General features: G+C 46.2%; 1 protein-coding gene across 24 annotated transcripts in view; it reads right to left on the reverse strand.

Moving 5' to 3' along the window:
* Positions 1–26,962, reverse strand: part of TCF7L2 (transcription factor 7 like 2) — a gene marked incomplete at its 3' end in the record, with an annotated part of 196,867 nt that overhangs the window by 159,559 nt on the left and 10,346 nt on the right. For 12 of the 24 annotated variants that reach the window (XM_079899474.1, XM_079899472.1, XM_079899473.1 and 9 more), the window contains exon 4: positions 23,893–23,961. The exons of the other annotated variants lie outside the window; for them this stretch is intronic. In XM_079899474.1, coding sequence (XP_079755600.1) covers positions 23,893–23,961 — 69 coding nt within the window. The remainder of the gene's footprint in view (positions 1–23,892; positions 23,962–26,962) is intronic. 24 annotated transcript variants of the gene reach the window in all.

The raw sequence follows: 26,962 nt of genomic DNA on the forward strand, positions 1-26,962 counted from the left end.
GGAGAGAGCAAAGAACTGACTTCCTATCCCCGTGGAGCGAACGTCCAGGTGGGGAAGGGAAGAGCTGGGTAGAGGAAGATGCCAGGGTGTGAGGATCAACGCACGGAAGGAAACCAAGGGGCAGGCCTGAGGGAGGTGAGGACCCCTGAGGAGGAGGTTTCAGAGAGGGGAGCTCTGAGGGAGCGGCATTTAAGCCAATTTCACCAAAACACCAGGCAGCGGTAGGCTGAAGGAGAAAACGATCTGAACCACACAACAGCCTGGGTGAAAGGTCCTCCTAGATCAGTCCCTCCCTCTGAGCTCCCCGGCATGTGGTGACATGCGCAAGGCCACCCCCATACTTAGTAAAATCCAGCGCAGGCCAGGGTCTCTCCATCCCTAATCAGTCCCGCCCCTGCAGGGAACGACAGCCTTTAGGAGAGAGGGGCGGTCGCTCCGTACCCAGGGCTGAGACAGAAAGACCACCACGAAACAACAAAGTCCAGCCACTGTCAGGGAACCAAGGAATCTCTCAGCAACTATCTCTGTGGGTAATCGTGTGCTTCAGCTCGAATATAATTACATCCAAAATGTACAGAGGTTAGGAGATTCTCCCCCCACCCCCCTCGCCCATCCCAGCCACAGGTCACCTCTCACAAGTTCCTCCCGTTTACCTGCCCAAGTCCCAGGTTCCCATTTACAGCCATGGAGCCTCATAAGAGAGTGCTGGGATCTTTGTAGATTCTTTCTAGTCTGCACGAGCAACCCCATCTCTGCCTTTTCATCTCACCCATGGGAGAAAGGAGAGAAAGAGGCAACAGCAACTTGTGAAAATCAGGTCGAAACTCCAGTAGCTAGAGACTCTGATTTAACTGATCCGGAGATGAGACTTTTATTTTCCAGAAGCTCCCAGGTGATTGTATTATGCAGCCAGGGTCAAAAACTCCTGGGTTACAGGAATGTAACTGATAGGTGTCCATCCAATTATAACAATGTGGGGGGAGGGAGTCTGGGGGGGACTTAACATGACCAGTTTTTTTAATAGACAATCTCTATACTGTCTCTGGCAAAGTCACATGTTGCCATCTTGCCCAACACAACTGGCACACCACAGAACCCAAGGCTTTAGAAGTTTGGTTGTTCCTCAAAAAGTTAAACATAGAGTTATTATAAGATTCAGCAATCCCACTCTTAGGTACATACCCAGGAGAAATGAAAACATATGTCCGTACAAAAACCTATGAATGGATACAGAAAACGTGGTGTGTGTATATATATATATATATATATATATCCATACAGTGGAATATTATTTGGCCCCCAAAAAAAGGGATGGAGAACTGACACGTGCGAAAACATGGAGGAACCCTGAAAACACTTTGCTTAACTAAGCAAAAGAAGCCGGACACAAAAAGTCATATATTTTGCGATTCCATGTATAGGAAATGCCAAGCATGGGCAAATCCACAGGGATCACCAGGGCCCGGGGCGGGGGGGAAATGGGGATTGAGTGCTACTGGGTATTGGGGTTTCTTGTTGGGTGTGATGAAACGTTCTGGAACGAGATGGTGTAGATGGTGACACAACTATATGCCCCAAATCACTAAATTGTGCACTTGAAGTAAGAGAATTATCTGGATTATAAGTACCTCAGGAGAGCTACCGGCCCAGTGCAGGGCGGGGAAAGGAGGCAGCCCACAGCAAAAAGCATCTTTACAAGCAGGTTATTACCAAAGACACATTCCCAGGTCCTGCCTTCCAAGATTCTGATCAGCAGATGGGGTAGGGAGAGGACACACGAGGTAAGAGTTCCCTGATCAGGAAAGCCTGAAGCATAATGACCTAACACCTCATTCCAGAATCTCAGAGGAGGATCAATGCGGTCGATTACTCTTCAGGAGAGGCCTCAAGGGGCCAGAACAGAGCCTGAAGTCTTCCTCAAGATGCTCCCATCCCGCGTCCTAGGACTCCCTCTCCCCCCAGGAGCTCAAAGCCCTTGGCAAAGACAATGCAAGCTTAGCGCCCCACAGCATCTAGCTCAGGAGGCCTCGCTGGGCAGCCCGCACTTCTTTTGATTCCAGAAATGTTAGCCCAGAGCCCAGGCGATTGGCAGTGAGCTGGAACTCGAACCCAGGAATCCCGACGCCCACGCGTTCTCACCTCCAGCTCCCACAAAGGTCTCTTTGTTGGGTCTGGGTGTCTCCCGGAGGGCACGTTTCCTTCCAGGGCTGGGGAGAGGAGGCGAGGGCGGTGTGTAGAATGGAGTCTATGCCGCCGCCGACGTACATTTTCTGCTCTCCACGTTGCCCAATCCCACCACCAGAGGGGATGGATGGGCAGCGCTTTCCTGGGCTTGGCATGGGGCGTCCTGGAGGGAGTCAGGTTCCGCCCCTCCCCAGGCCTCGCTGCTCTGAATGCAAGGCCTCCAAGGCCGGACAGGCCGCCCACACCCTGCCAGCGCAACAAGGCTCAAACGAACAACGGCGCTGTTGTTCAGACACGCTCTTTAGCCAGTGAGGTTACCCTCTAGAAATACTTCTAAATAAACACATAGGCCAGCCCATCCTGAGGTCTACACGCTGCCCAGCTTTCGGCACAATGCTTGCCTCCGTGGCATTTCATCTTCCCCGTGGCCCTGGCAACCACCTCTGTCCTCCTTCCTGTCCGAGGTGAGGTTTCCTTGGGAACCAGAGGCAGAATCCACAGGCTCCCTAGCCTGAGGCCGGGTGATCACGGCAAGCCAGAGTTCTTCTTCCAACACCCCTGGCCGCCTTCGCCAGGGAGATCTCTGCTTCAGACGTGATGCTGCCCTGGCTGGGTGATCGGGACGATCCCAAAGAGAGATCCCCGTCCCTGCTGTGGGGTCGTACCCTGACCCCTCTTGGCAATGGGAGAGACTCACCCTGTGGCTTTCCCTACCCTGGGGGAGGGGTTCCCTGCTTTCGGAACCACTCAGGAGCCTGGGCTACATCTTCACACTGTATACAGGTACCCCACTAATAAGACCTCTGCAGCATCCCCACTTCCCAGAAAGGGAAACCGAGGTCCCAAAGGTACTGAGAGAAGCCAGGGGGCCACAGCCCTGGGCCCCCCAACTTGGCATGTACCCCAGCTGGCAAGGAGGGGTCCAGTACCTGAGGGTTCCTGAGGAAGGCCACAATGCTCACCCTGAGGGGAACTGCACGAAGGTGAGAGGCAGCTCTGAGCTATAAAAATACAGGATTCAGACTGACCAAAAGACACAGAATGGTCTCAAATTTAAATGCCTGCCTAACACCACTTTTCCCCCAGAGGGCTTCCATCAAACTTTGTCCCTTTTGGTGCTTCGAACTACCCACTGGGGTGGGTAAGGAAACATTATTCCCATTTTAAAGGTGAGAAACACACTTGGAAATGTGAAAGAACCGTAAGCACCTGTCAAGTTAATTCTTAACATCCTTTTACGTCGTGAGATTGTGCATCTGCCCCCAAATTCAAGGGATTCGGATGTATGGCCGGGGGAAGGGTGGGAGGGATATAAATTTGAGTTACCCTGGGGATCTGCAGGACAACTACTAATCCAGTCCCCATTGCTGTGTGTCTCACTCCATGGAGAAATAACTACCTGTGAGGCCTGAAAGGCAGGCAGTTGCCTTTATTTAACAGTAATGGAAACACACTACCAGGAATAACAATTCCTGCATCATGCCAACCTGAACTTTCATTTCACTGTACGAGCTGCTGGGCATCAAAGCCAACAAATTCGCAGAAATGCTCGGGGAAGAAAGGAGGGGGAATAGAAGAAAGCCCAGCCTTCTGCCCACCACCATCCCCCCACCCTATCCATTAGAAAACATATTTCTAAATAAATCATGAGAAAGCCCAAGCTACAAAATATTCCACAGTGCTAGGTGCGCCGAAACCCCCAAAACATCACCGCAAAAAAAAAAGTGTTTAGACCTCAATCTCACTGATTCATCTACCCCCACCTCGGTCCAAATCAGATGAAATGCTATCATGCTGCTGTTTTAAAACAGTGTCCGAGAAGGTAGAAAAGGTTACCCACAGCAAGCAAGGACTGCCATCCTCACCATAGCAACGCACCTATTTATAATATGGTCTACCTGCTTCAAAGGCTTGTACAAGACACTCAAGGCAAGTCTAGTGCTACATCCAAGCCGAAGAGGAGCCGGAAACTCTCGTGAGCATGTCAGTGAAACACTTCCAATTACATTACATGCCACAATTATTAGCATTGACTCTCCATTTTTTTTCTTTCTACTCAAGCAAAAGCAAAGGGGAAAATGAATTACGACAGTTTCTAGGACACGGTAGAAACCCAGCATGTGACTTTCCAAAGTGCTTTGGCTATTTCTTTCTAATGGTTAACCCCGACCCACACTTGAGGTTGCTGAATCCTCACCGGGGTCAGGCGCACACAGCCTGGTAAGGTACCCGCAGGTCCACAAGCAAGGCCTCGGCCATGCATACCAGATGCAGAAATTCCAGAACCCAGACTCAGATCTACAGTGGACCATGGAGGGAAAAAGAGGCTTTTGTTTTTAGAGGGAGATGTAGGCAACCACATCCAATTCGCCTCCAAGGCCCACATTAGAGTTTCCAGAGAGGAGCCCAACTATATTCCCAACAGCAGCCTCCCGTTTCCATGTCAAAGTAGCAAGCATACAGCATCAGGCAAGGCCCGGATTCAAACCCCAGTGCAGCCACTTACTAGCCATGTATTTTGGGGAAAGTCCCCTAACTTTCCTCAGTTTTCTCATCTGTAAAATGGGGATGATGCATAAAGTTGCTGTGAGCATTCAGTTTAAAAATATATGGAATGTTCTACAAACTGACACATAGCAAAAGTTCAACAAACAACATCTTTTCTTTTTGTTACTAATATTAAATTTCTTCTGGAGTGATGATTGCCGAGTAAACAAAGTCTCAGTTCCCGCACATGACAGTACCACAAGGATGCCTCAGAAATGTGAGTGTTCCCCTCCCTTAACACACACTCCAAGGGATAATGCCCACCCCATATCACAGCTGGAAAAACTGAGGCTAGACTCACACGTGTACCAGTGATAATGCAAACGTTCAAACCTGGGGGGCCAGGGGGAAGTTAAGAGAAATAGAAGGGTGAGTGACTTACAGGAACCACTAGTGGAAGGCAGACAGAGAGAGACCCACAGTTTTCATTCGGTCCAATGGAAGCATGACAAAAAGCATCCCTTGGACCAAAGTGAGTGACCCAGAAGATTGGGATTCACAGTTCCAGACACCCCACTCTGCTAAGTGCTTTCTTTTCCCAATAGACTGTACACTCCTATAGGGCAGGGACTATCTCATTGTATCCAGGCATCAGCAGAGCAGTGGACACATCGCAGACCCTAAATAAAGAATCTGTTTCTGCTGAATGCATTCGGGGGAGGGGGGAGCTTCAGCTTCTTGGGATCTCCCCTAAAATGTAGGGCTTTTTTTTTTTTAAGCAAAATAAAGGCAAAAGATACAGTGTTATTTCACTTTGTTATCACAACAATCCTTTGAGGGATATTTTTATCATGCCTATTTTACAGACAGGGAAACTGAGGTTTAGGAAAGTTCTAGCTCAAGATCATACAACATCACAAAGCAGCAAAGTCGGGATTCAAGGTTGGTCTGTCTGACTCTAACATCAAGCTCTTCACCACTTCGTTATTCTCTGTATGTCTCTTGACGTATCACGTGTAGAATAGTCCTTAGCTACGAGCAGATGCCAGTAAGTATCTTTAAAATGGAAACGCAAAAGAAATGGGCAACTCAGGTTGTAGCTCCCAGGGCTCACAAAACCCTAGATCAACCACAGCCGAGAGTGCTTCACCACTGCCTTGCACGCTCACTGCAGATGTCCCGGAAGAAGAATTCAATGCACATTTTCACCCACCCATCTCTGCAAGAGAAGGCCCAGGAGCAACACCGGTGACATGAAATGGGCTGGATCTGGTCAGGTCCCGAGTATTCAATTATTCCAAACCAGGGATCCAGCATCACCAAAGAAAAGGGAGCGGGAGGTCAGGGCAGCACCCACCTGGGCGGAGTTCTCGAACATGACACCTTCTCCAAATCTTCCTGGGGAGGAGTGGAGGCCGCAAGGAAGGGAGGGACGCGGAAAATGCCCTAATGCGTCCTCTTAACCAGAGCCTGAGCGCTTCTCCACCAGAGAGAAACACAAGCGCAACAACGGTGACTTCTAAGTGCGCAGGCTGATTATAGCTTTACTTTCAAAAGAGCTTTGATTGATCTTTTTTGATAGACCTGAAATAAATTAAACTAGATTGACTCACTTGAGAATGGACTCTAATCCCTTAGTCAGATCCCGGAGAACTCAAACCAAACCAGCTGTTAATTTAGGCTTTATAAGATAAAGCATGAGAAATCCAAGCTGATGTACCCCAGAGCAAAGCTTACATCATCTCTGTAAGCAATCAACTTACTGCTTCTTTTAGGAACTAATCAGTTCTTGGGTAAGTGGGTACCAAGCCTGCACTCTCACAGCGAAACTAGCTCAAGGAAAGGAAGAAAGGCGAGAGAGGAAGAAAGGTCCCGAGAAACACTGACTGACTCACTCCTCGACAAGCTCAGAACCAGCCCAAGACATTTTCGTTTTGCTTTCTGCTAGTCATCCATCTCCGGCTCCAGAAACTGCAAGTGAAAGGAAGCTGTGGACACTCTTAATATTTCTTAAGAAAAAGAGGGGGTTGGGGGGGAGGAACTGCAGAATTACCCAGAAAATATTCCCCACTACGTTTTTATCCTCTCATCTTTGAAGATCACACTGTCCCCTTTATCTTTGCTCCTGGGAGCCTTTGATTTGAATATAGGAACCCCAAGGCTTTCAAGCGGTGGCTACCCATGGCACTAATAGAGTTACACACACACACACACACACACACACACACACACACACACACACAGAGCAGGCTTCTTCCCAAACTAAACTCTGCTCATAAACAGGCAGCCCTCCCAACTTTCACCAGGATTTTTGGAAAGGGATTCATTCCTCTATCCCTAGTGAAGATGGGCATTCACCTTGCCTGGACCTCACCCACAGTCTCACCCCAGGAGGCTCCACCACAGTGCCTTTCCTTCTGAAAAAAGCAAGGCTGATAGCCTCTTGCTCCCAAACAATGATGTTTCATAGAACACTCTGTTTACTGAACATAAGGGGATCAAGCATTGAAATCCAATTTAAGGAATTATGGTGCCTTCGGACTGTTTTTCTTCAAGGATGAAAAAAGACAGGCATGTTGTTTCTGGAATTAAGCCAGAAGAAACTGATCCTTGTAGTAATACATGAAAAAAGAAAGAAATCAATGAATGTATGTGTTTATGTATGTGGCTGGAGGGAGAGGAATAACTAAAATGTAAGTTAGAAGCTGAGGAGCAAATGAATGTGACTCCTGCCATGGAAAGGTCCTGACGTTGCTTTCAAAGTCCAATTTTAATACCCATCTGACAAGGAGAATACAGTTCATCTCTCAATACTTCTCAGAAGCAGAAGCAATTTAACCAGAAAAGATGGCATGAAAATCAAGCACGACGACTGTCCACTCGCCTTCATTAGCAGCAAAACAAACCACGCACCCGAGGAAGGGTCAGAACCTGAAAGGACGACAAATATTCCGCTTTGAACAAAAGTAACCACTGCTGCTCCGTACTCGGCATTGGTCACTGTATGTATGTTTTCCTCTTTAATCCTCTGGGATCAGTTCTGTCCCCATTTTGCAGATAAAAGTGCTGTGGCAGGGCGGCTCCAGAACTCGCCATGGTCCCACATGCACTAAATGGGTGTGACTTGAGACGCCAGGTGTGTCTAACGTCAGTGCCAGAGCCCTCATCCATCACCCTAGAATGCCTCCTTTTTACAGCAAAAACGTTGAACTCCAGATAGTACAGCACTTTCACAGCTTCCCACCTCTGTGCGCATCCTATGGAGGCATTTCACAGACAAGCAAACTGAGGCCCAGAGAACAAAGCTCTCCACAAGCAGATAACTCAGAGGCAGACCTCCTGGACCCCTCATTCTAATTATGAAGCTTCATCCTCTCCCTTAATTTGTTCTTCCCCACTGCCATTCCCAAAGACAAAGTCCTCCCCAGAGGAAAATGCCTCATCTCTCCAAGGACTGCCCGGGGAAGGAGTTTTGTGATTGGAGTTAATTTGGGGAGAGGGGGGATAGAAAGGAGGCAAAACTATTAAATGAAGTAAATGAAGACATTTCTGAGAGGTATGGCGTAAGTCATCACTTAGAGGGACGGACCAACTGAAAAGGTAAGGCACTGCTCTGGATGAGAGCTACGCCACCAGCCAGGATGCTACAAATGACAGCGGAAGAGGGCAGGGAAATGGAGGCGCCTTCTGCAGCCCAAGGCCACTGACCGGCTACAGAGGTCTGGCCAAGGCCAACAAAAATACCATACCTTTCTGATGAACAATGACTGCTAAACACAAGTCCTTTTTTTTTTTCCAAGGGAGGTGGGAGGGTGGGAGAGCGTAAACACACTCTTCTGTTGTTTTACGCGTCCCAAAGCCAAACAGAGGGGCGTGAGGATTTAAAAAGAAAAAAAAAAGTCCATTGACTGTTTTCTGACTTCTCATATTTCACTCTCTTTTCCTTTTGGCCTCTGAAAAAGCTAAAGAGAGCCATAAAAACGGACAAACCGCCCAGCCCTGTGTGTGAATTCGGCCTTCTGCAAACGAGGGAGGTTTGAACTGGACCTTCTGGAGCCAGGAGGTGTTAAAGAAACAGTGACTGCTGTCAAGTCGATTGGGAGAATAGATGTCATTTCTTAACCTCCACTGAGAATAAATCACTCCGGACAAGCTCCTTACTGCATCGCTGTTATCCAAGCGGAAGTGTGAACAGGCCCGAGAACGCCGTCCACTCACTGATTTCTTGCCCAGGAGAACCTCCCAGGAAAGTTCCAGCGAGGGGACCTGTGTTGTGGGCACGGACTCAACTGCAGACATGCTGCCCCTCCCACCATGGGTGCTGGCACCCAGGGCCCCGGAGCAGTGAGCTTCTAATCACAGGTTCTGAAGGCCTCTTGTCCCCAGAAACCCACTAGGGCCACTTGTCTTTGAGACAAAGTGGAGGAGGACGGGGCTATTACACGCTTATTACAGATTCAGACAAACAATAACCTGACCACAGTGGCCCCAGGAAACTCCCTCATAAAGAAAGAAATAAGTGTTACTAGGTTCGCAAGCCAGGAGCCAGCCCTCTGCCTTTCAAGAACCAAAAGGGATGCCTTTTAAAATCTATTTTTTTAATGAAGTTCGAAGCAATAGAAATTAGACCAAAGAAGAGAGCAGACACTACAGCCAAAAGGCCACGAACCCCTGTCTTGCTGTCGCTAACTTCACGTCCATCAGAAGCTGAATAATTCCAAGTCCAGTCTCTCGATCCGTTTTTTGTCTGCCCTCCCCAGGGAGATAAATTATGTCACAACCCAGACTCTTCAAAAGGTATTCTGGCCTCCTGATTCGGCCCACTCGCTTACAGGAGAAATAACTCAGAACCAGATTCTTTTGGTGGGGGCGGGGGGGGAGTAGAAAAAGCACAAAAAGGTATGCCACACAGTCCATCATCAACTTGTCAACTTGGCAAGAGTGTAACAACAGTGTTGTCAGGGTGACCAACTGTCCCCATTTGCCTGGGGCCGATGGGTTTCCTCAGACACCCGATTGGTAACAGTAACACCACCATTAAACCTTTCTCATGGACCAGGCACTGGGCTAAACCCTCTCACAGGATCTCACAAAGACCCACACAGGAGGCAAGTCCTCTTATGAAACCCATTTTCCACAGATGAGAAAACGGAGGCACAGAGCCATTAAGCCATTGGCCCAATTTAAAGTTTTCAGCTTTACGTAAAAACAAAACCAAAAAAAAAAAAGTGGTGGAAATCAAATACTGGGATAAAGAAAAGTTCATACTTTATGGGAAATTTTGACCTGGAAACTCGTTAATGAGGAAAAAAATATTTCCTGCCAAAGAAGATGAGAGGAAAGCAAGGGAATCACGGGAAATACAGAGAACAGGAAGATCAATCACAAGTTGGTCTAGATGTTTCCAAAATAGTCCTTAGAGACATTACATAACTAACACAGAAAGAGAGAGAAGAAACCCCAGGTGGGGAGCGTGTGACAGCAGAGGATCCAGGACGGGGACAATGGCTCTGCGGCCACTTGCCAGGGAACCCGGGCCCAGGCGCAGATCTCCAATCTCAATATTCCTTGGGAAGGCCAGCCTGGGACTCTCTCTCCTCAGACTCTCACGGGCCAGGAGCCCTAGTCCCTTTGGTCCCCAAGCAGCCAAGTTCACGAGCTGTGATGGCAACTGGAAACCACAAACCATGAACGGAACCAGAAGTCGGCCGAAAGATAAAGATCCACTCTCACGGAAAAAGCAACGATAGCAGAACCACGGAGGTCGAAATCAAAACCGTATCTGCTTTGCATGGGGCATGTGGTTTTGTGTGTGTGTATTTTCTACACGTCAGCTCATCCGCTCCCGACATGTGCAAGTCACTGTCGGGCTCCTTTAACTGCTTTGCAAAACCAGGGGCCTGGAGAGAAGCATTGTGGCCAAAAATTCCAATAAGGCCAGAGGAGAAAAACACCAAACAACTCTCAACTTATTATTATTAAAAAAAAAGAAAAACACAGTTGTGGAGGCAGCGGCATCCAATCCGGTCTACACCAACAATGAACTTGGTGCCTTCCCTACACTCTCCTAAAATGACAAAATCATGGCAGGAGGAGTGTGCTTGTGGGGAAATGATAAGTATATTCAGACTTATTTTCTGATGAAGATAAACTGGCAGATGTAACCCAACTGAAAAGCCATCAGAGCAAAACATAGTTGTTTCTTTTTTTTTTTGGGGGGGGGGCAGGGGTTCCCCTCTTCCAAGGAAAGAGGGTCTACCATGTGACTGAAGCCTTTTCCTCCAGAATTCAGGCCCTGAGTGCCAATTCTTCAGACAGAAATGGCTTCACACATCAGGTCTTCTGTGACATGTGTCAACTGCTTTCACTCACCATTGTGAAAATGTGACAAGTGACAAGTTTTTTAAGACAACACAAAACAAAATCGGGTACACAAAGCACGGTGGTGGCTTGGGAAACACCTCCTTGAGCCTGGGGACATTTTTCAACCTTCCTTTAAGTTCTCTTTCACGAAAAAAATGCCTGCCTACGTTGGGTCAGTGAGGTTTTTTTTTTTTTAATTAACAGGAAAATTCTTGGCTTCTTCAGCCCTAACTAAGCACCTGAAGACCAGGAGGAGGAAAGAAGAGAGGTTTGCTTTTGGTTTTAAGGATAAGAACCAAATTCAGAACTTTGTGATTCCTGAAACATCTTCTGAATTGTCTTATAGATTTCATACATCAACTAATCCCTTATCTAGAACTTGATACCATAAGGAAGCTAATTATTGTTTAATTCTATAGAAAATAACTTACTTTAAGCTCAAGAGTTGATATTATCTCACTATTTCATTTTTGTATCATATTTTAAGTATTCCTAGGTCTTCTACTATCTATTTATATCTGAGGATCTAATCAAAAGGACAAAAATGCCTCTTTGCACACATGACTGCCAGATTTCAGCCCTGTTCCAAGACCAGAAAGGGACAAGTTAATCAAGAAAGCACCCCTCCTGGACCCTGAAAAGACTTACCCCTACCACAGATAGGCCATTCTACCCAGAAAGTGGATGCTTTCTTTTCCCTAAGAGTCTGTTTTCCAAAAACCCCCTTACTCACCGCCTGCCCAGTGCACATTGTCTATACCCCACCCCCAGGAGTATAAATCCTGAAAGCACTTTCGAGTCAAACCAGAGAGAGCCCCAGTAAAGCTCACGGGACACAAGGGATGCTCCCTCTTTCAGTGCAAATTTCTTCCTTCAGATTCGGAAGCACATCTCAATGTTTCTTCCAAATTCATTTAGTTGCATTACTTGTTCTGAAATGATTGGGAGGTCTACCAACAGCCGGATCAACTTGAGGGCTTCGATGTGCTTGGTGGGTTTTGGTGGAGATGGTAGTTTAAATTATCTCAAAGTGTTCTGCCTAAATTCTACTGTTAAACTAGTCTAGAATATTCAGATTCTCGGAATTCAGTATTGAGCCATAATTGTAAAATCTTAACTTTTTATTATCATCCCTGGATTCTTTCCTCAACTGAGTTGGAGAAAGTCAGAAAGTAAAATTCTAATAAATTTGCCTCTGGGAGAAAAGATTTGCCTGGAAGGAACACTTAATGTATACCACCACCCCATACAATGAACTGTACCCCAATCAGAGAAAAAAGCTCCTAGGACTTTAACCTTCATTTACACCAGCACTCCCAATGGTTAGACTTATGGGCTGGGGGCAAGACTGTACAACCATGAACTTCTTGGCCGTCCCCTGCCAAGCTCCTCACTCAGTCCTCCAGTCTTTCAAATGCTCCTTTGAACAAGCCTGGAGTCCAAGTCCAGTCCACTCCACAAAAGAAAAGCAACAAGAAAACCCCAAAACCAAAAGAGAAAAACCAAACAGTAACAACTCAATGGCAGGCTTTACCAGCTCCTCCCAAAACAAAAGGAAACTAGAGTCTTCTAAGACCATCCTGGACCAAACCAAGACTATAGAAATGGGGGGTGGGGGGAGTAAAACCAGAAATTTTTAGATGAAAATCATAAAATTCCCAGGAATGCAAACTACTGGATGAATCTAGAATACAAGGTCCACATAGATCCTAATGAGTCTGAGTTGTGTAAACACCAGTATTTAGCTCCGAAAGTTACTTCTCTAAAGTTCAATGTTGCCCTTCACCTCATCAGTATATACTGAGCACCTACTATTGAATACATACAAAGCTGGGTCATCCCTCAACAGCTATTAAAGAAAAATAGAAAACTTTAAATAGATAAGACCTTCCAAACTCTCTTCCAAATATGCATAATATATGTATTTCAGAATAATAATGCCTTCTTGACTGCTTTCCAGTAGAGAATCAAATGCCCCAAGATTATCAATTTAAACTTAGCTGTCCCTTTCCCCTCTCTCTCTCTCTCCCTCTCTTAAATCATCATTAAGGAAATAGAAAGAGCATTTCCTAGGCTTCCTACTACAAGGCTTGGAAAAGCCCACAAGGATATATTATTGGGGAGCTGGAAACACATTAAGAAGAACCTCAAGTTTCCTATATATTTTGGACCGTCAGCAGCATTTAGGAAAAACACCTCCTCTCGTTTCTGCTTCATATGTTTTTCTTATTGGTTCATTTACACAATGCTGCTCTCCTGACGGCGGTCAGTACATCGTTTTGTCATTTCCGCCTTTCCCCGCCATTAGTGCAGGCTGCTGAGACGACAGCCCAGATGCCTCCCCAAGTGGCTAGCAGCATCAACGCATCCCCTTCCTCCAAGTGGTCCCCCCGTTGACTAATGTTCACCAACACTCATACATCATTCCCAAATTGGTCCAAATGAATTAAACACAGCTCTGCTTAACATTACGAGATTTAAATGGATTTTCTCTCTACAGGTCTGCCCCATAATTGGGTTTATCCATCTTGTTGAAGTACAGTTTACACTTGCTAACATCACGCCAATTCAAGCTACATTTTCTGCTCCAGTGGCAGGAGCAAGGCAGATTTGTCATCGGATCATAACAGGTAATTCAAACAACAATTAGTTTGATGACGGCCCGTATGTCAATGTCTGCTCCCAGCAGCCCGGCTCATACTCCCTGCTCTGTGTTCCTCAAGATGAATTGTCTTCACAATTCTTCAATTTCAATCATCAACAATGCTTACTGAATCAACTTAAAAACTATTGACACAAGACTATCTTCCCTATGGGGCAGCCTCGCCAAAGCTCTGGCGAAAAGAATCCTCTAGTCCCCCACCACCGCCCCAGGATGGGCTACGACCACACACACATCCATTTTCAAGCCTTGGACAGTTTCTGACTGTCAACCAACGTTTTTTTACGCTAGAGCTTCATCTCAACCTCGAAATTCAAGGAGGCACAAGGTTTGGGAATAGAAAGGAATGAATTTGCTTGTGAAGGATCATCCAGCTACAAGTAGGAAAGTGCTTAATTTATTATTTTTTTTTTTTTGGTAAGTCCGCTGCAGGAATTAATGACAATTGTCAAAGTCTGAGAAAATGTTATAATCCAATGGGTAACACTACTTGTCATTTAAAGAAAAAAAAAGTTAATATTTCTTTTAAAAACCAACTAACCTCCAAGCATCTTGAAAATTAGAAGATAATTACATAAATATAAACCAGTCCAACTACGGTTATGCGTTGTTTGGGCAGTGCCATCGTCATTAAGACAGGGTACAAATTCACGCACTGAAGGAGAGCTGAAATCAAAATATGAGATGCCTGGGAGAGAATATTAAGTTTACACGGGGACTGAAGGCCTATCTCAAATTATTTGGTTGAGTACCAGAAAAATATACTTATTGGTCTCTCATGTTATGAAAGAGGTTATTATGAAAAAATGCAAACTTACGTCCTCTGTTCCCTTTCTGCCCACAGTATACAGTATTTCAACACATTCACACCCCTGCTGTATACCTACTATGTCCCAGGCATTCCTACACAGTGCTCTAAGGATACAAAGATGAGTAAGACACACCTCAGAAGAGCTTACATTCTAGTCAAATGTTACAAGGACTAGGCAGGATTTTCAAGTGACAAAAGAGAAATGCAAACAGCAACCAACAGGAGTCATAAATCTTTGCTACTCAGCAAAGATAGTCCATGTCATCAAATTTATCATGTGTGATGTTCTTGACAGGAAATAAAAAATATACAATGCATGACGGAATAAGGCTGATCTGAAATCTACAAATGAGTACTTCACATAGTTCCCAGTGGTTAAAAACAGCTGCTTGTATTTATCAAGCAGTGTGCCGCTGCCCTACCCACCTCATCACAGACCTGATCTCATTTCATCTCCCAACAACCCTCTGGAAACTAGCATCATCCCCCATTTTACAAATCAGGTAACTAATTTACCTAATTAGTAGGTAGACACTGGCAGAAACTGGACCTGAACCCAGGTTATCTAACTCCAGAAGCACACGTGCTGAACCGCCCACCTCCTCTTGTACCTATCCCTTTAAAATGCAAAGGTAATGCTCCTAGGGCTTCAGTGGCAGGGTGCCCACTTGAAGCTGAAAAACTAAGCCCGTGGTTCTCAACCAGGGGCAGTCTGGGCCCCCGGGGGACATCTGGCAAGTTCTAGAGACGTTTTTGGCTGCCACATTTTTGTTGGGTGCTAGTAGCATGGAGAGGGGAGAGGGGAGAGGCCAGGGCTGGACCTAAACAAACATCCTGCCGTGCACAGGACAGTCTCCTGTGCAGCAAAGAATCAGCAGCCCGAAGTGTCAACAGTGCTGAGGTGGAGAAGCCCCGCACTAAGCCGTCTTATCTCATCCAGCCCGGAAAGACATGCAGATTTCCAGTCCAGGCCTCAATCGTTATAGAAGCTGGTGGAACCAAGTGTCTTTCCAGCTGGTACCTCAAAAAACTAGGGTTTTGTGAAGATGCTTCAAAGAATCCACAAATATTTGATTCTAATGTTTCTTTTTATAACATGCCATAGATAAAGAAATATATAGTACCTGTGCCTACTCTGGTATTTTTTAAATCTCAATGTATTACTCATTAAAATATTAAACAAACCGCCACCCACCCAGGGGTTTTGGTGGAACCCTTAGGAAGAATGGTCAACCGCCGCTTCTGTTTCACTGAAGAGTATGCTGCAATTCCGAGGTAAACTGTTTAAAAACAAATTGCAACCACTTATCTGTTTGACCAGGATGTGATACCGTGCAACCAAACCCAACACCAGAAACAAATTAAGTGCTAAGTTTGATAAGCCTGCAAAGGTCAGCCATAACCCACTTAGAAACGTCTGTGCTTAGCTGAAAGGCCCCATGACTCTCAGGGACTTTATAAAAAAAAAACAATACTATTATAAAGTGCAACTTATAAAATGAAGTGACTGGGAATTCCCTGGCGGTCCAGTGGTTAGGACTCGGTGCTTTCACTGCCAGAGCCCAGGTTCGATCCCTGGTCGGGGAACTAAGATCCCACAAACTGCTTGGGAGTTTGGGACTGACATGTACACACTGCTACATTTAAAACAGATAACCAACAAGGACCTACTGTACAACACAAGGAAGGCTGCTCAATATTCTGTAGTAACTTAAATGGGAAAAGAATTTGAGGAAGAATAGATACATCTATATGTATAACTGAATCACTTTGCTGTACACCTGAAACTAACACAACATTGTGAATCAACTATGCTCCAATATAAAGTAAAAATTTTAATAAATAAATAGCTGCAAAAAATAAATAAATAAAAAATAAAATAAAATGAAGTTACTAAGAAAATACAACCAGCTGACTGCCACAGACCAGACCTCTACACCTACTGGCTGTGGTCCATATGGGGGACCCAGATGGCTGACACAGAACAGTTGTTTCCATTCTTTCCGGTTGTTCTAGTCAAAGACAACCAGAACTTCTCCGCATCCTCACCAGCCCTCTTACAGGCCACGCAGGCTGGGCCCCAAGTGCCTTAATATGGTGGAGAATGAAAAGATACAAATAACTCAACTTATACAAATACAATGATACAATTAGAATAGACAGAAGTTAAAAACCACTAAGTAAAAATGAGATTGTTTTATTTTATCTGGCCAATGCAATGCAACTGCTATTGGCTTGGACAGGAGGATAACTTCTCCCTGAAAGATGGACATTAAGCCAAACTGGACTCCTGGCTTCTTGTCTCAGCCCTGTTTCCACCAAGCGGTGGGACCTCAGACAAACCAGTTCGCCTCTTTGCTCCTCAGTTTCCTTGCTTTTCAAAACGGACTCTACCTTTGCTCCACTCCAAGGGTGTTCTGGGGCCCATCAGCACCCCTTGGGAGTGCGTCAGAAACGCGGGATCTCAGGCCCCAGCCTGGAACTACTGATCCCACATCTGCATTTTCACAGCACGGGGAAGTCTGAACAGCACTTAGACTGCCAGGCCCCTCAGCCTCAGGGTCCCACAGCCCCCTGCATATGACAGCAGAGTCCCACCTTCTCACACTGGTACTAACTCAGGGGACGGTACCCATCACTGAGATTACCTGTTAAAGAAATGCTCTCAAGAGAGACTCCTACCACTGAACAGACATCCTTTAGAACTCCGAATGCAACCAGTCTCTTCTCCCCCAGGGAAAGAGTCAAGCTAAAATAAGCCAACAGACAAAAGATTTTACAGCAGTTGTTCTCATGAAGCTACATGCATCAGAATCTTCCAGAGTGGGACGGGGTTCAGATCCCAGCATCCCCCTAGGCCGGTGCACTGTTTTTAATGCTCCCCTGGGGATTGTAATGTGCAGCCAGAGTTGGGAAATACTGCCCTTGCCCACCGGTTCTCGAAGGTTCTGTGCTGTCGCCACAGAAGCGGCGTCAATATCACCAGAATATTTGTTACAGCTGAAACTCTGGTGGGGCCACAGATGCGCATCTCAACAAGCCCACCAGGCACTTTCTAGGTGATGCTTGCTCAAACCTGTGAAACACAGACCTAGTCCTGATGAATGAGGATCTCCAAGGGGTTAAAACCCAGGATTCTGTATTTTTGAGCGGCTCCCAGGTGGTTCTTTTGTATAGACCCCAGAGAGCTGGTTAGTCGCCATTGCTTGAGGAACCCCCAGACCCTGCTGAGCTTATATTCTGAGCAGACAGTAGTCAGCATGAGGCTGTGTAGTACAGGCTCTTTCCAGCCCAGTTTCGAATCCTAATTCCTTGACCATGCGCAAAATATCTTGCGTATCTGAGTCTCCATTTCCTGGTTCACAAAATGGGGATCATGGTGGTAAGAGGAGCTACGCCATTTGGGTTTCCTTCTGTGTTGTTATGAAGAATCAATAAAGAATTCACATACAGCACTTAACACCAGACCCAATGCGCTGGGAGCATTCAATGAGCAGAAGCTGCTACTACTATCAGCTGTTGTTATTGCCTCTGACCCCTAAGACCAAGCACGTCACTGCCCAAGCCACTCTTCCATAAACAAAGAAATCCCTCTTCTTGAGCCTTACAGAAGTATCTGGCTCTCCTCCCATAACCAGGGAGAAGGAAAGGCCTCAAATGCTCATCAGAACCTAAGGGCAGTCTAGTTTCTCACTCAAAATGAGAAAAAGCTAAAAACAAAAAAAAAAATGAGAAAAAGCTATCCCCCTTAATTACTTGGCCAGCCCTTAATTTTCACTCAGCAAGCGAAAATGACTGAGCAGCCGATAAGTGATCAATTGACTGATTTCAGAAGCCTCTGGGGCAACAATTCCAAAACTTCAGTAGGCAAAAATCAGAACCCTGATTAAAAATGCAAACTCCCGGACTGTATCCAAAACCTACTGAGTCAGACCAAGGGGGGTGGGGTGCTTATAAATCAACATCCAAAGCATCACCAAAACTGAAGCTCCCTTGATACGTGTTGCTCCCTGATGAAGTCCCCAGGGGCCTGGCACACACTAGATACACAATAAATATTTTTGAATGAATGAACAAGCATTCTGAGGTATGGACTTAAATGAGACAATTAGGCTAAAATGCACCACTATAGCAAGTGAATGAACCTTTTGAATACGTTAACTGGCACCCAGAGGCTTTGTCAAACTACTCTAGTGAAATGACATCTGTGTCTGTCTGTCTCTCACATACACACACACACACACACACACACACACACACACACACACACACTGCATTCTGTGTCTGTCTCTCACATACACACACACACACACACACACACACACTGCATTCTTTGTGGAAAATGGACATGAAATCTCACAGCCAGTCTGGTGATGGGACTAAAGAACTGTATGAAGAACTGGCTTCTGCGAGTTCTCCCTCTTAGCCCAGATCTGCTCCTCAATGGATATCGCAAACCCTCACAAAACCTGGAAGGCCAGGGAACTTGTGGAGCGAGGGAGGGCCTAGAACTCAAGAGACGACCATCCGAAACATGAACTAGGGAAAAGCCAGGCACCCTCAAACATCCTGCTCAAACCTGCTGGTACAATTCTCTGGACATTTTTATCACGAACACCAAGGATCTACTGGGGCAAAGAGATGGACCCTGAGCCATAGAACCTCAGGAATCTTAACAATGTTATGATACGGACAAGACTGAGTGCCAAGTTCACATTCAAGAATAAAGGACCAAGAGGGGACAGGACACTCTCCAAATTGTATCCTTCTCTCGCTGGCTCCACAAAGCACCCAGGCCCTGAAGGAAGGTCCTCAGGCCGTAGTGAATCATGGCAGACGAGTTCTAAGACCAAGCAGAATGGTATGGGCTGGGAGAACTCAGATGGAAGCTTGCAGCCTCGAGGATGAAAGGGAAAGCAACACCCACTACAAAATCTCCACCGCTCAGCTGTGTAAACAAATAAAATGGTCCATTTCTTCTGGATCCTCTCCTAGTTGTCTTTGTGCACGCACACACACACACACACACACACACACAAACCACCGCACATCTGAAAAGAAAAACAACGAAGAAAGGTCTACACAGTTTGTTTTTGCTGCGTGTGGAGTTTTTTTTTCCTAAATCACATCTGACTTGGTGTTAAAACATCAACCTTTGGCCAAAATACTCTTAAAACAAAGGCTTAATTGGTTGTGAAGTAGCCCTTCTGAAAACCAACGGAAACATCTTCTGTGGATCCTGACCTTGATTCCAACACTACTCTTGGGTTTGGAAGGAGTGTGGGAAGAGCTCTCTTCAGGGAGATAGTGGAGACAGTGCTTAAACGTTTATCCACAATCACCTGCAGGGCACTCCTGGGAGGCACCTGCAAAGTGAGTCCACCTCTGCGCTCAGCCTGCAGGATCTCTTCCGGGTTAATGAAGACAGTGGGAGGAGTTCCCAGAAACAGGCCCCCAGTGGGAGGAGCTCCCACTGGGGCCAGAAAGCAAAGCCCTGCGTGAAGGGGCGTGCACTGGAGCTTGGGCAAGCTGGCCTCTGATCCCACCCAGATCTTTTTTTTTTTGCGGTACGCGGGCCTCTCACTGTTGTGGCCTCTCCCGTTGCGGAGCACAGGCTCCAAACACGCAGGCTCAGCGGCCATGGCTCACGGGCCCAGCCGCTCCGCGGCATGTGGGATCTTCCCGGACCGGGGCACGAACCTGTGTCCCCTGCCTCGGCAGGCGAACTCTCAACCACTCCGCCACCAGGGAAACCCCCCACCCCGATCTTTTTACTGCTCCCCCTCCTGTGTGCCACTCACACACCCAACAACCACTATGCTGGTGCATTTCAAAAGATATCATTTGAAATCCAGTGTTCAAGTCTCTCTCAAAAGGGCAATGCAAGCTAAACACACATTTATCACCCTCCCAGTCCACTCCTGAGTGTGAACAGAATCCAACACACATATCCCTCCAAAAGATCTGGGTGAGAATGTTACTAGGGCCTTATACTCATAGTAGCAGGAAACTGGAAGCAATCCAAATACCCAAAAGCACAGAAAGGACACCTGCACTGTGGCACAGTACATGGCAATAAAAAGGAGCAAACCATGCTGCTGGCAATAACAGGGGTGAAACACACACATACGCTAAGTAGGGCCAGACATGAGACAGTCTATTTGCTACACAATCCCATTGCTAAGAAGCTAAAACAGGCAAAACTAACCCATGGTGATAGATGAAACTAATCCAAGGTGAGAATTTTGGTCAGCAGCCGTGGGAAGCTTTGAATAAGTGAGACCCCAGGGGAATTGGTAATACTCCTTTTCGGGGCCCCACAAACTACAGCCTAGGAGCCAAATTCAGCCACTATCTGTTTTTATGAATAAAGTTTTATTGGGACCCAGCTACACCTACACCTATTCCCGTAGGTATTACTTTTGGCGGCTTTCACACACAATGGCAGAATTGAGAGGCTGCCACTGAGCTTGTTTGGCCTACAAAGCCTAAAATACTCATTATCTGGCCCTGTACAGAAAAAGCATTCCAACCTCATTCTATATATTGCTTTGGGGGATGGTTTCACGGATGTTCACAAAAGTAAAAGTTCGTCCATCTCACCACTGAGGATCTGTGCACTGTGCTGTACTTATATCTCAATAAAACTCTCTACAAGTCAATAGAGTTAAATATCTATGTCTGTAAAAAAAAAAAAAAAGCCTTTTAATTTTTATTCCAATTATACTGTGTTAACCATTTAGGGAAAATACGGCTTTTGTGTTGCTCTTGTCTTTTCAAAACTGAGAGGAGTTAGGAGATTGTCAAAAGTGAGGAAGATCCCAACACATCAATTGATACTGTGTCCAAACCTTTTAGAAGAACATGACAGACGCGTCTAGAGAATCACTCAGAAGCCATTCACATAAATGTTGCACCTGGCCAAGTCCTGAGATTACAGGAGGGAAGGGAAAGGGGGAGGAATCTCATGGGATGCACGGTGTCATACTACTCTAGGTTATTTCAGGATATAGCTTAGGAAAGCAACCAGCTCAGCTCAGATTGAAATACTGTACCTATTAAGGTTAAACAGTTTTAAATTTCCAGGGAAGAAAATTCTGCCCTGACAATCACGCCGCATCTAAGCCTTAAACTGGAGAATGGGGCAGAGGGCACACATCCGTTCTACTCTGCACGAAAGCAGGGCCACCCTCTCCTCTCACCCTAACGTTGCTACTGAGCTGCCATGTGCCTTGGGAACAATTTTATTGTGTCTGAGGTTTCCTCTTTTTTTCCCCTTTGCTTCTTTCGTTTCGTTTTGTTTCGCCATTTATCCTTTGATGGTCAAACTAAAATTACAGCTAGATGCCATGTGGCTTTGACCTCATCCTGGTCTAGCAGAGACTGGGGGAGAATGAATCCTCAAAGCATGGTGGTGCTGGGTCTCTAATAAAATATCTCTCTGTTTGCCCACATGGGCATCATGCCTTAGCAAACAGAAGCAGAGGAGAACAATACCACCTGTTCATGGACGAGTAGTAATGGTTTCAGTCCTCCAGACAATGAGCTCTGTAACTTACTCCATCTCCCTCCTGAGAAAGCGCTTCACACGGCCCGCACTGTGCCAGGTGGTTTGGAGAAAGACGAACTGCTCGGCCTAACAAGGGACACTTCAGCAACGGGTGTAAAGACACAAAACAGCTACTCTGGGCTCGGCTGGTCTCCCAGTGACATGGCCCCAGCCAGCCTTTCCACTCCAAGATAGGGATCGTGATGCTATTCAACCTTGACAATTCCCATACCCCAGGCAACGGGATTTTCCAGCCCCCCCACAAGATGTGGCAGTCCTCAGGACACTGTTCATCACCTACTCATCAAGAGTTAGGGTTTGGGCTTGCTCTCCAACCAAGCCCTGAGTCTATGCCCTTTTCTGGGAGCAACGTTCACTGTGCTGCTGATCAAAAGGAAGAAGGGTCCCCCAGGGAGAGTGCCAGCAAGAACACCAGCCTTGGGGACTTCCCTGGGGATCCAGTGGTTAAGATTCCATGCTTCCAATGCTGGGGGGTGGGCCACGGGTTCGATCCCTGGTTGAGGAACTAAGATCCCACATGCTGCGCAGCGCGGCCAAAAAATAAAACAAAAACAAAAAAACCCACCAGCCTTGGAAAGAATCTGGGGGTGGAGGAGCATTACCGAGAGTCGTACTTTCCCCTAAAATACACACACGGATCAGCAGCACGACTGCAGAAGGAATCCAAATATTTTTTAAATAAGTTACTGTCACCTTGAAATGAGTACAAAATACTAGGGGCTCCACCGAATAACAACGTCTGCTGAGTCCTACTTTTCACTGGTGGAATAATTCACAATGTACCTGGGACAAAGGGCTACTGGAAAGTCTTCTCCAGACAGAGGCAGATTTGAAACAGCACAGCTACAAAGATGCGATATGACTGTGGACCACATACACACACCCAAGTTATCCGCAAGGGCTAACCACAAGAAAGTGAGCAAGGGAAGAACGGAAATGATAGAACCAAGCGACACCCGCTTCCAAGGAGAGAAGACCCCGGAGCCAGACCTGAACGCCCCAACAGCGGGTTTCAAAAACCTCCCCTTGAAGGGTTAACCCAGAAGCAGAGGACTCAAGAAGTTTCGGCACCATTAGTTACACCATGAGGTCCATCCATCCTGGCCAGGCCAGGCAGACAGACGAAAATCGTATTAGTCTGCTCTCCCTCCACGACTGCACTCTGTTGGCATCAGTTCAGCTCTGAGTCTATATTAGTCCGTGATTTGTTTAGCCTTTGGATTTAAGAGAATGGAAGTACTACGTGAGCAGGAAACAGGACACTCATCAGAAGCTGGGATCTGTCGCCTTTCCCTCCCAGCACTTCCAGTGTCATGTATCAACAAGTCCTAGAGAAATCAACATTTCAGAACAGTCAGGTCAAAAGTGATATTCTTAGCACCACTTAACATGATTTTGATCCACCGGAAACAACTCTCTGGCTGTCACACAGCCTCCTCTGCTATCTCACCCCCCTTAATTCTTCCCATTCACATTCTGTCACCTCATGTGACTCCCAATTTAAGACCCCTCCTGAAGCAAAAAACAGTAGCCAAGCTAGGGGGTCTGTGTGCCCATCATGCCTGATCGAGATGCTCTTAACAAAAAAACACAGGCTTCTCCTTCTTTCCCTATCTTTAAATCATTTTAGCAGCATTTCTTCTGCTCTTGTTTCTTCTTTGCTTCCAACCTCCCCCGAAGAATCAACCACAACCACACTGCCATCATCACCACCATCATCATCATCACCTAGGTCAGGGGGAGGGGTGGAGAATAAGAGACACAAGAGACCTACACATTGCCAAATCAAGCTTCGGGATCTCTTGCATGTCCTACCTGAATTGCAATCTGGTGTTCAATCGTTTTGTACGCAGAGTAATGTGTGCTCCCGGACTGAAAATAGAGCTGTAGAAAGAAACCAAATCAAAGCGTTCTGCTTATGTCACAAACTACAAGAAAACATCTTAAGCAGTTTATGAATAGCAGACAAACCTTCCTAGATTGAACTGCAGCCTTGGCATTCAATCAAGACCTCTGTATTTTTATTTGTTGCTATAAATAAGATGATCATAATCATCTAAAGTTTAAAAAAAAAAAAAAGCACCTATTCAATAAGCAAAAGGGGGGTGGAGGGGGCCGGGAGCGAGGATCAATGACACGAAAAGGAAAGACGGACGCCCATTAAGACATAAAGGAAGCCAGTGTGCTGAGCAAGATGCTGCAGAAGAATTAACTGTATGCTGCAAACATCATCAGAATTGCGACACGTAGGCAGGAGGGAAAGACTGGGAGAGAAAGGATGTGAGAAGCCACAAGACTGCAAAGGTACAAGCCCCCCAGAGTTCTAAGAACTAGGCTCTCACCCTCAAACACAATTCTATTCTGGGGAAAACAAATGTGGCAGGCAGCATTCAGGGGCCACTCGATGCCTTATACATTCTTTCACAATGACTAAGCTATCAGTCCCAGGACGGCTCAGGACGGCTCTGCAGCCCGCACGCACTCTAGGAAGCCACACTTCCCCAAAGAAGGAACCAACCAGTGCCAAAGAGCCACTGAGTTTTCTAAAGACCACCTATATATCTGGGGGCCCCCGGGTGAAGGTACATCCCTGGTTCACCCAGACTCTCCACAGCAGAAGGCTAAAGTCTCTCCTGGGCCTTTCCCTCTGAAGCCCTGTAGATCTACCATCAAAGAAACGGGTAGCCCCAAATAAAAAGAAATACCAAGAGGCCTCTCCAAATTCTTCTTTTCCCAAATAGTACTTATTCATCTGGGGCTCCTACCAACTGGGAGAACAAACACCATCTGCTGACTTGTTTTATAAACCATACAACAAACACTAAAAGGTCTCAACAATATCTGAAAATGCATTTTAATTGGCCATAAACGAACAAATGATGAAGAATCACACGGTCCTATGAAATCACTGCCCATCTCCCTCGCAGTAATAGGCAAATTGGTTACATTTCCAAACACAGATCTGTATTGCTATAGCCAACTATTGCCATTACTACCACTGTACGAGTCCTATTACCAGAACCTTCCTGTATAGCAGTTCTTTAGACCCCATTATTTTGTATCTTGCTCCCTGCAAGAAAAATTATTCAGTTTATACAGGTTTTTATTTGGGAGGAAAAGAAAAAAGAAATTCACATAAGAACTTCTGAACCAACTCATACTAAACGCAACGCAGTAGTAATGAAATTTTTTAAATAGCCTAAATGCACACCGCTCATGGGATAAGGCTGTACTGTTCCCAGTTGGGGATATGGTGGGTTCTGAGATCACTGTATCTGCTCCAAGTGAACAAACAAAAACACACTGCCTGTATGTATGTTAGGAGTCTGCTTGCTCCCAAACAATACTAATCAAAGTTAAAAGGGGGCACAATAAAGGTGGGCCAAAAATATATATATTCCTTTACCTGTCAAAGCAGAGTAATGAATCACACTCCCTAAAACAACAAAAGATAAAGGCTGAGCCACTGAGATAAGCCCCCCTACGCACACAGCACTCCACCCCTGCGCACACACACTCAGGAGCAGTTCATCCAAAGTGAGTCACTGAAAAAGACAGATGAATTTGCCCCCTTGGCCCCCCTGTCCTTTTTGTGAAAACTGCCAGTCAGTAAGGAGATCGCACTAATTACTGTGACAATTCTGCATTGTGTTAAAACAACTTTTGTGCGAGGGATAGGTTCCTCTGCGAGTTTGGAATTCCTGGCTGAGAGCAGCTCTTGTCGGAGCGAGGGACTCCCCTGCTCAGGAGAGAGAAGGCAACACTAAGACCTCGTCCCCCTTTTCAGCCGGTTTTATGCTGCGATTTTCCAACTGCCTGATTCAGAGCTTAATGGAAACTTGTCCAAGCTTTTCTTCCCACAAACCTTGCGGAGCCCTAAGGCGATCTTGCACTCAGGGTAACCACAGAAATCTCCTATCGTCAATTAAAATCGAATGGACACCTGATAACTAAGTATACGTCGAGTAAACAAAATTTCATATAATCACGGCCCTCTGAATAAATTAATGAAACTGTGGCTAATCCAAATTCAATTTCCATTTGTCCGGGTCCACACTTAATCCTCACGTTCAGCACCACCCAAACAACAACACAACCCCAGAGAGAATGCTACAATTAAGACAGTACAAATGCAGCTGCAAGGTCCTTAAGAATCTGGTAGGACAAAGTTAATTTCACCTTCACACACACCAATCTAACATCCCCAAGTAATGCAAGTCCCCTCCTCAGGTATCCAGGCACACGGAATAACCGCCACCAGCTCATAAATCCACACAGTACAAGCTCCAATCAGCTCTTCACTCCCAGCCAGTACCCACTGCGTTGGAGAGATTTTCAGCTTAAACACTTCCCCCCAGCAACAGCGACGAAGACAATTTTCTCGTTTCTCCTTTGGGTTCCCACCCCCTCTTTTCCCAAATACTCTTTTCTAAAACACACCCTTTAAATACTGCTTTTTCCATCCCTGGAAAACACAGAGATGCCTTGTTCATTATAGTCTAGTTTTTTAAGACAAACATAAAATACAAGGACCCGGTAAAAACTTGGCATTCTAAACTGGAACAATAGTTTATTTATATCTCCGTAAAAAGCTAGAAGAAAGAACAAGAGAGGGTTGACCCTTTGTGCTTTTGTTTGTTTGTTTGTTTGCTTTTGGAAGATGAGGGGCGCTTGAGAGATCTTAGGTGGCGATCTAAGGCTCATCTGAGTTCAAGAACCAGGTTCCCCCAGGCCTGGACTCTTGGGACCACCCCTGCTCTTGGCCACCTGCAGCACTGCACGTCATTTCCGCATCCAGCAACTGTGACTCCTGTACCCCGGGTCCGCAACACACCCTCACCGTGGTTCCCCCCTGCCCCGCCCCTCCCCAGGCACCCTGAAGCAG

Source organism: Stenella coeruleoalba (genome assembly GCF_951394435.1).
Source record: "Stenella coeruleoalba genome assembly, chromosome: 16".
Classification (NCBI taxonomy): Eukaryota; Metazoa; Chordata; class Mammalia; order Artiodactyla; family Delphinidae; genus Stenella; species Stenella coeruleoalba.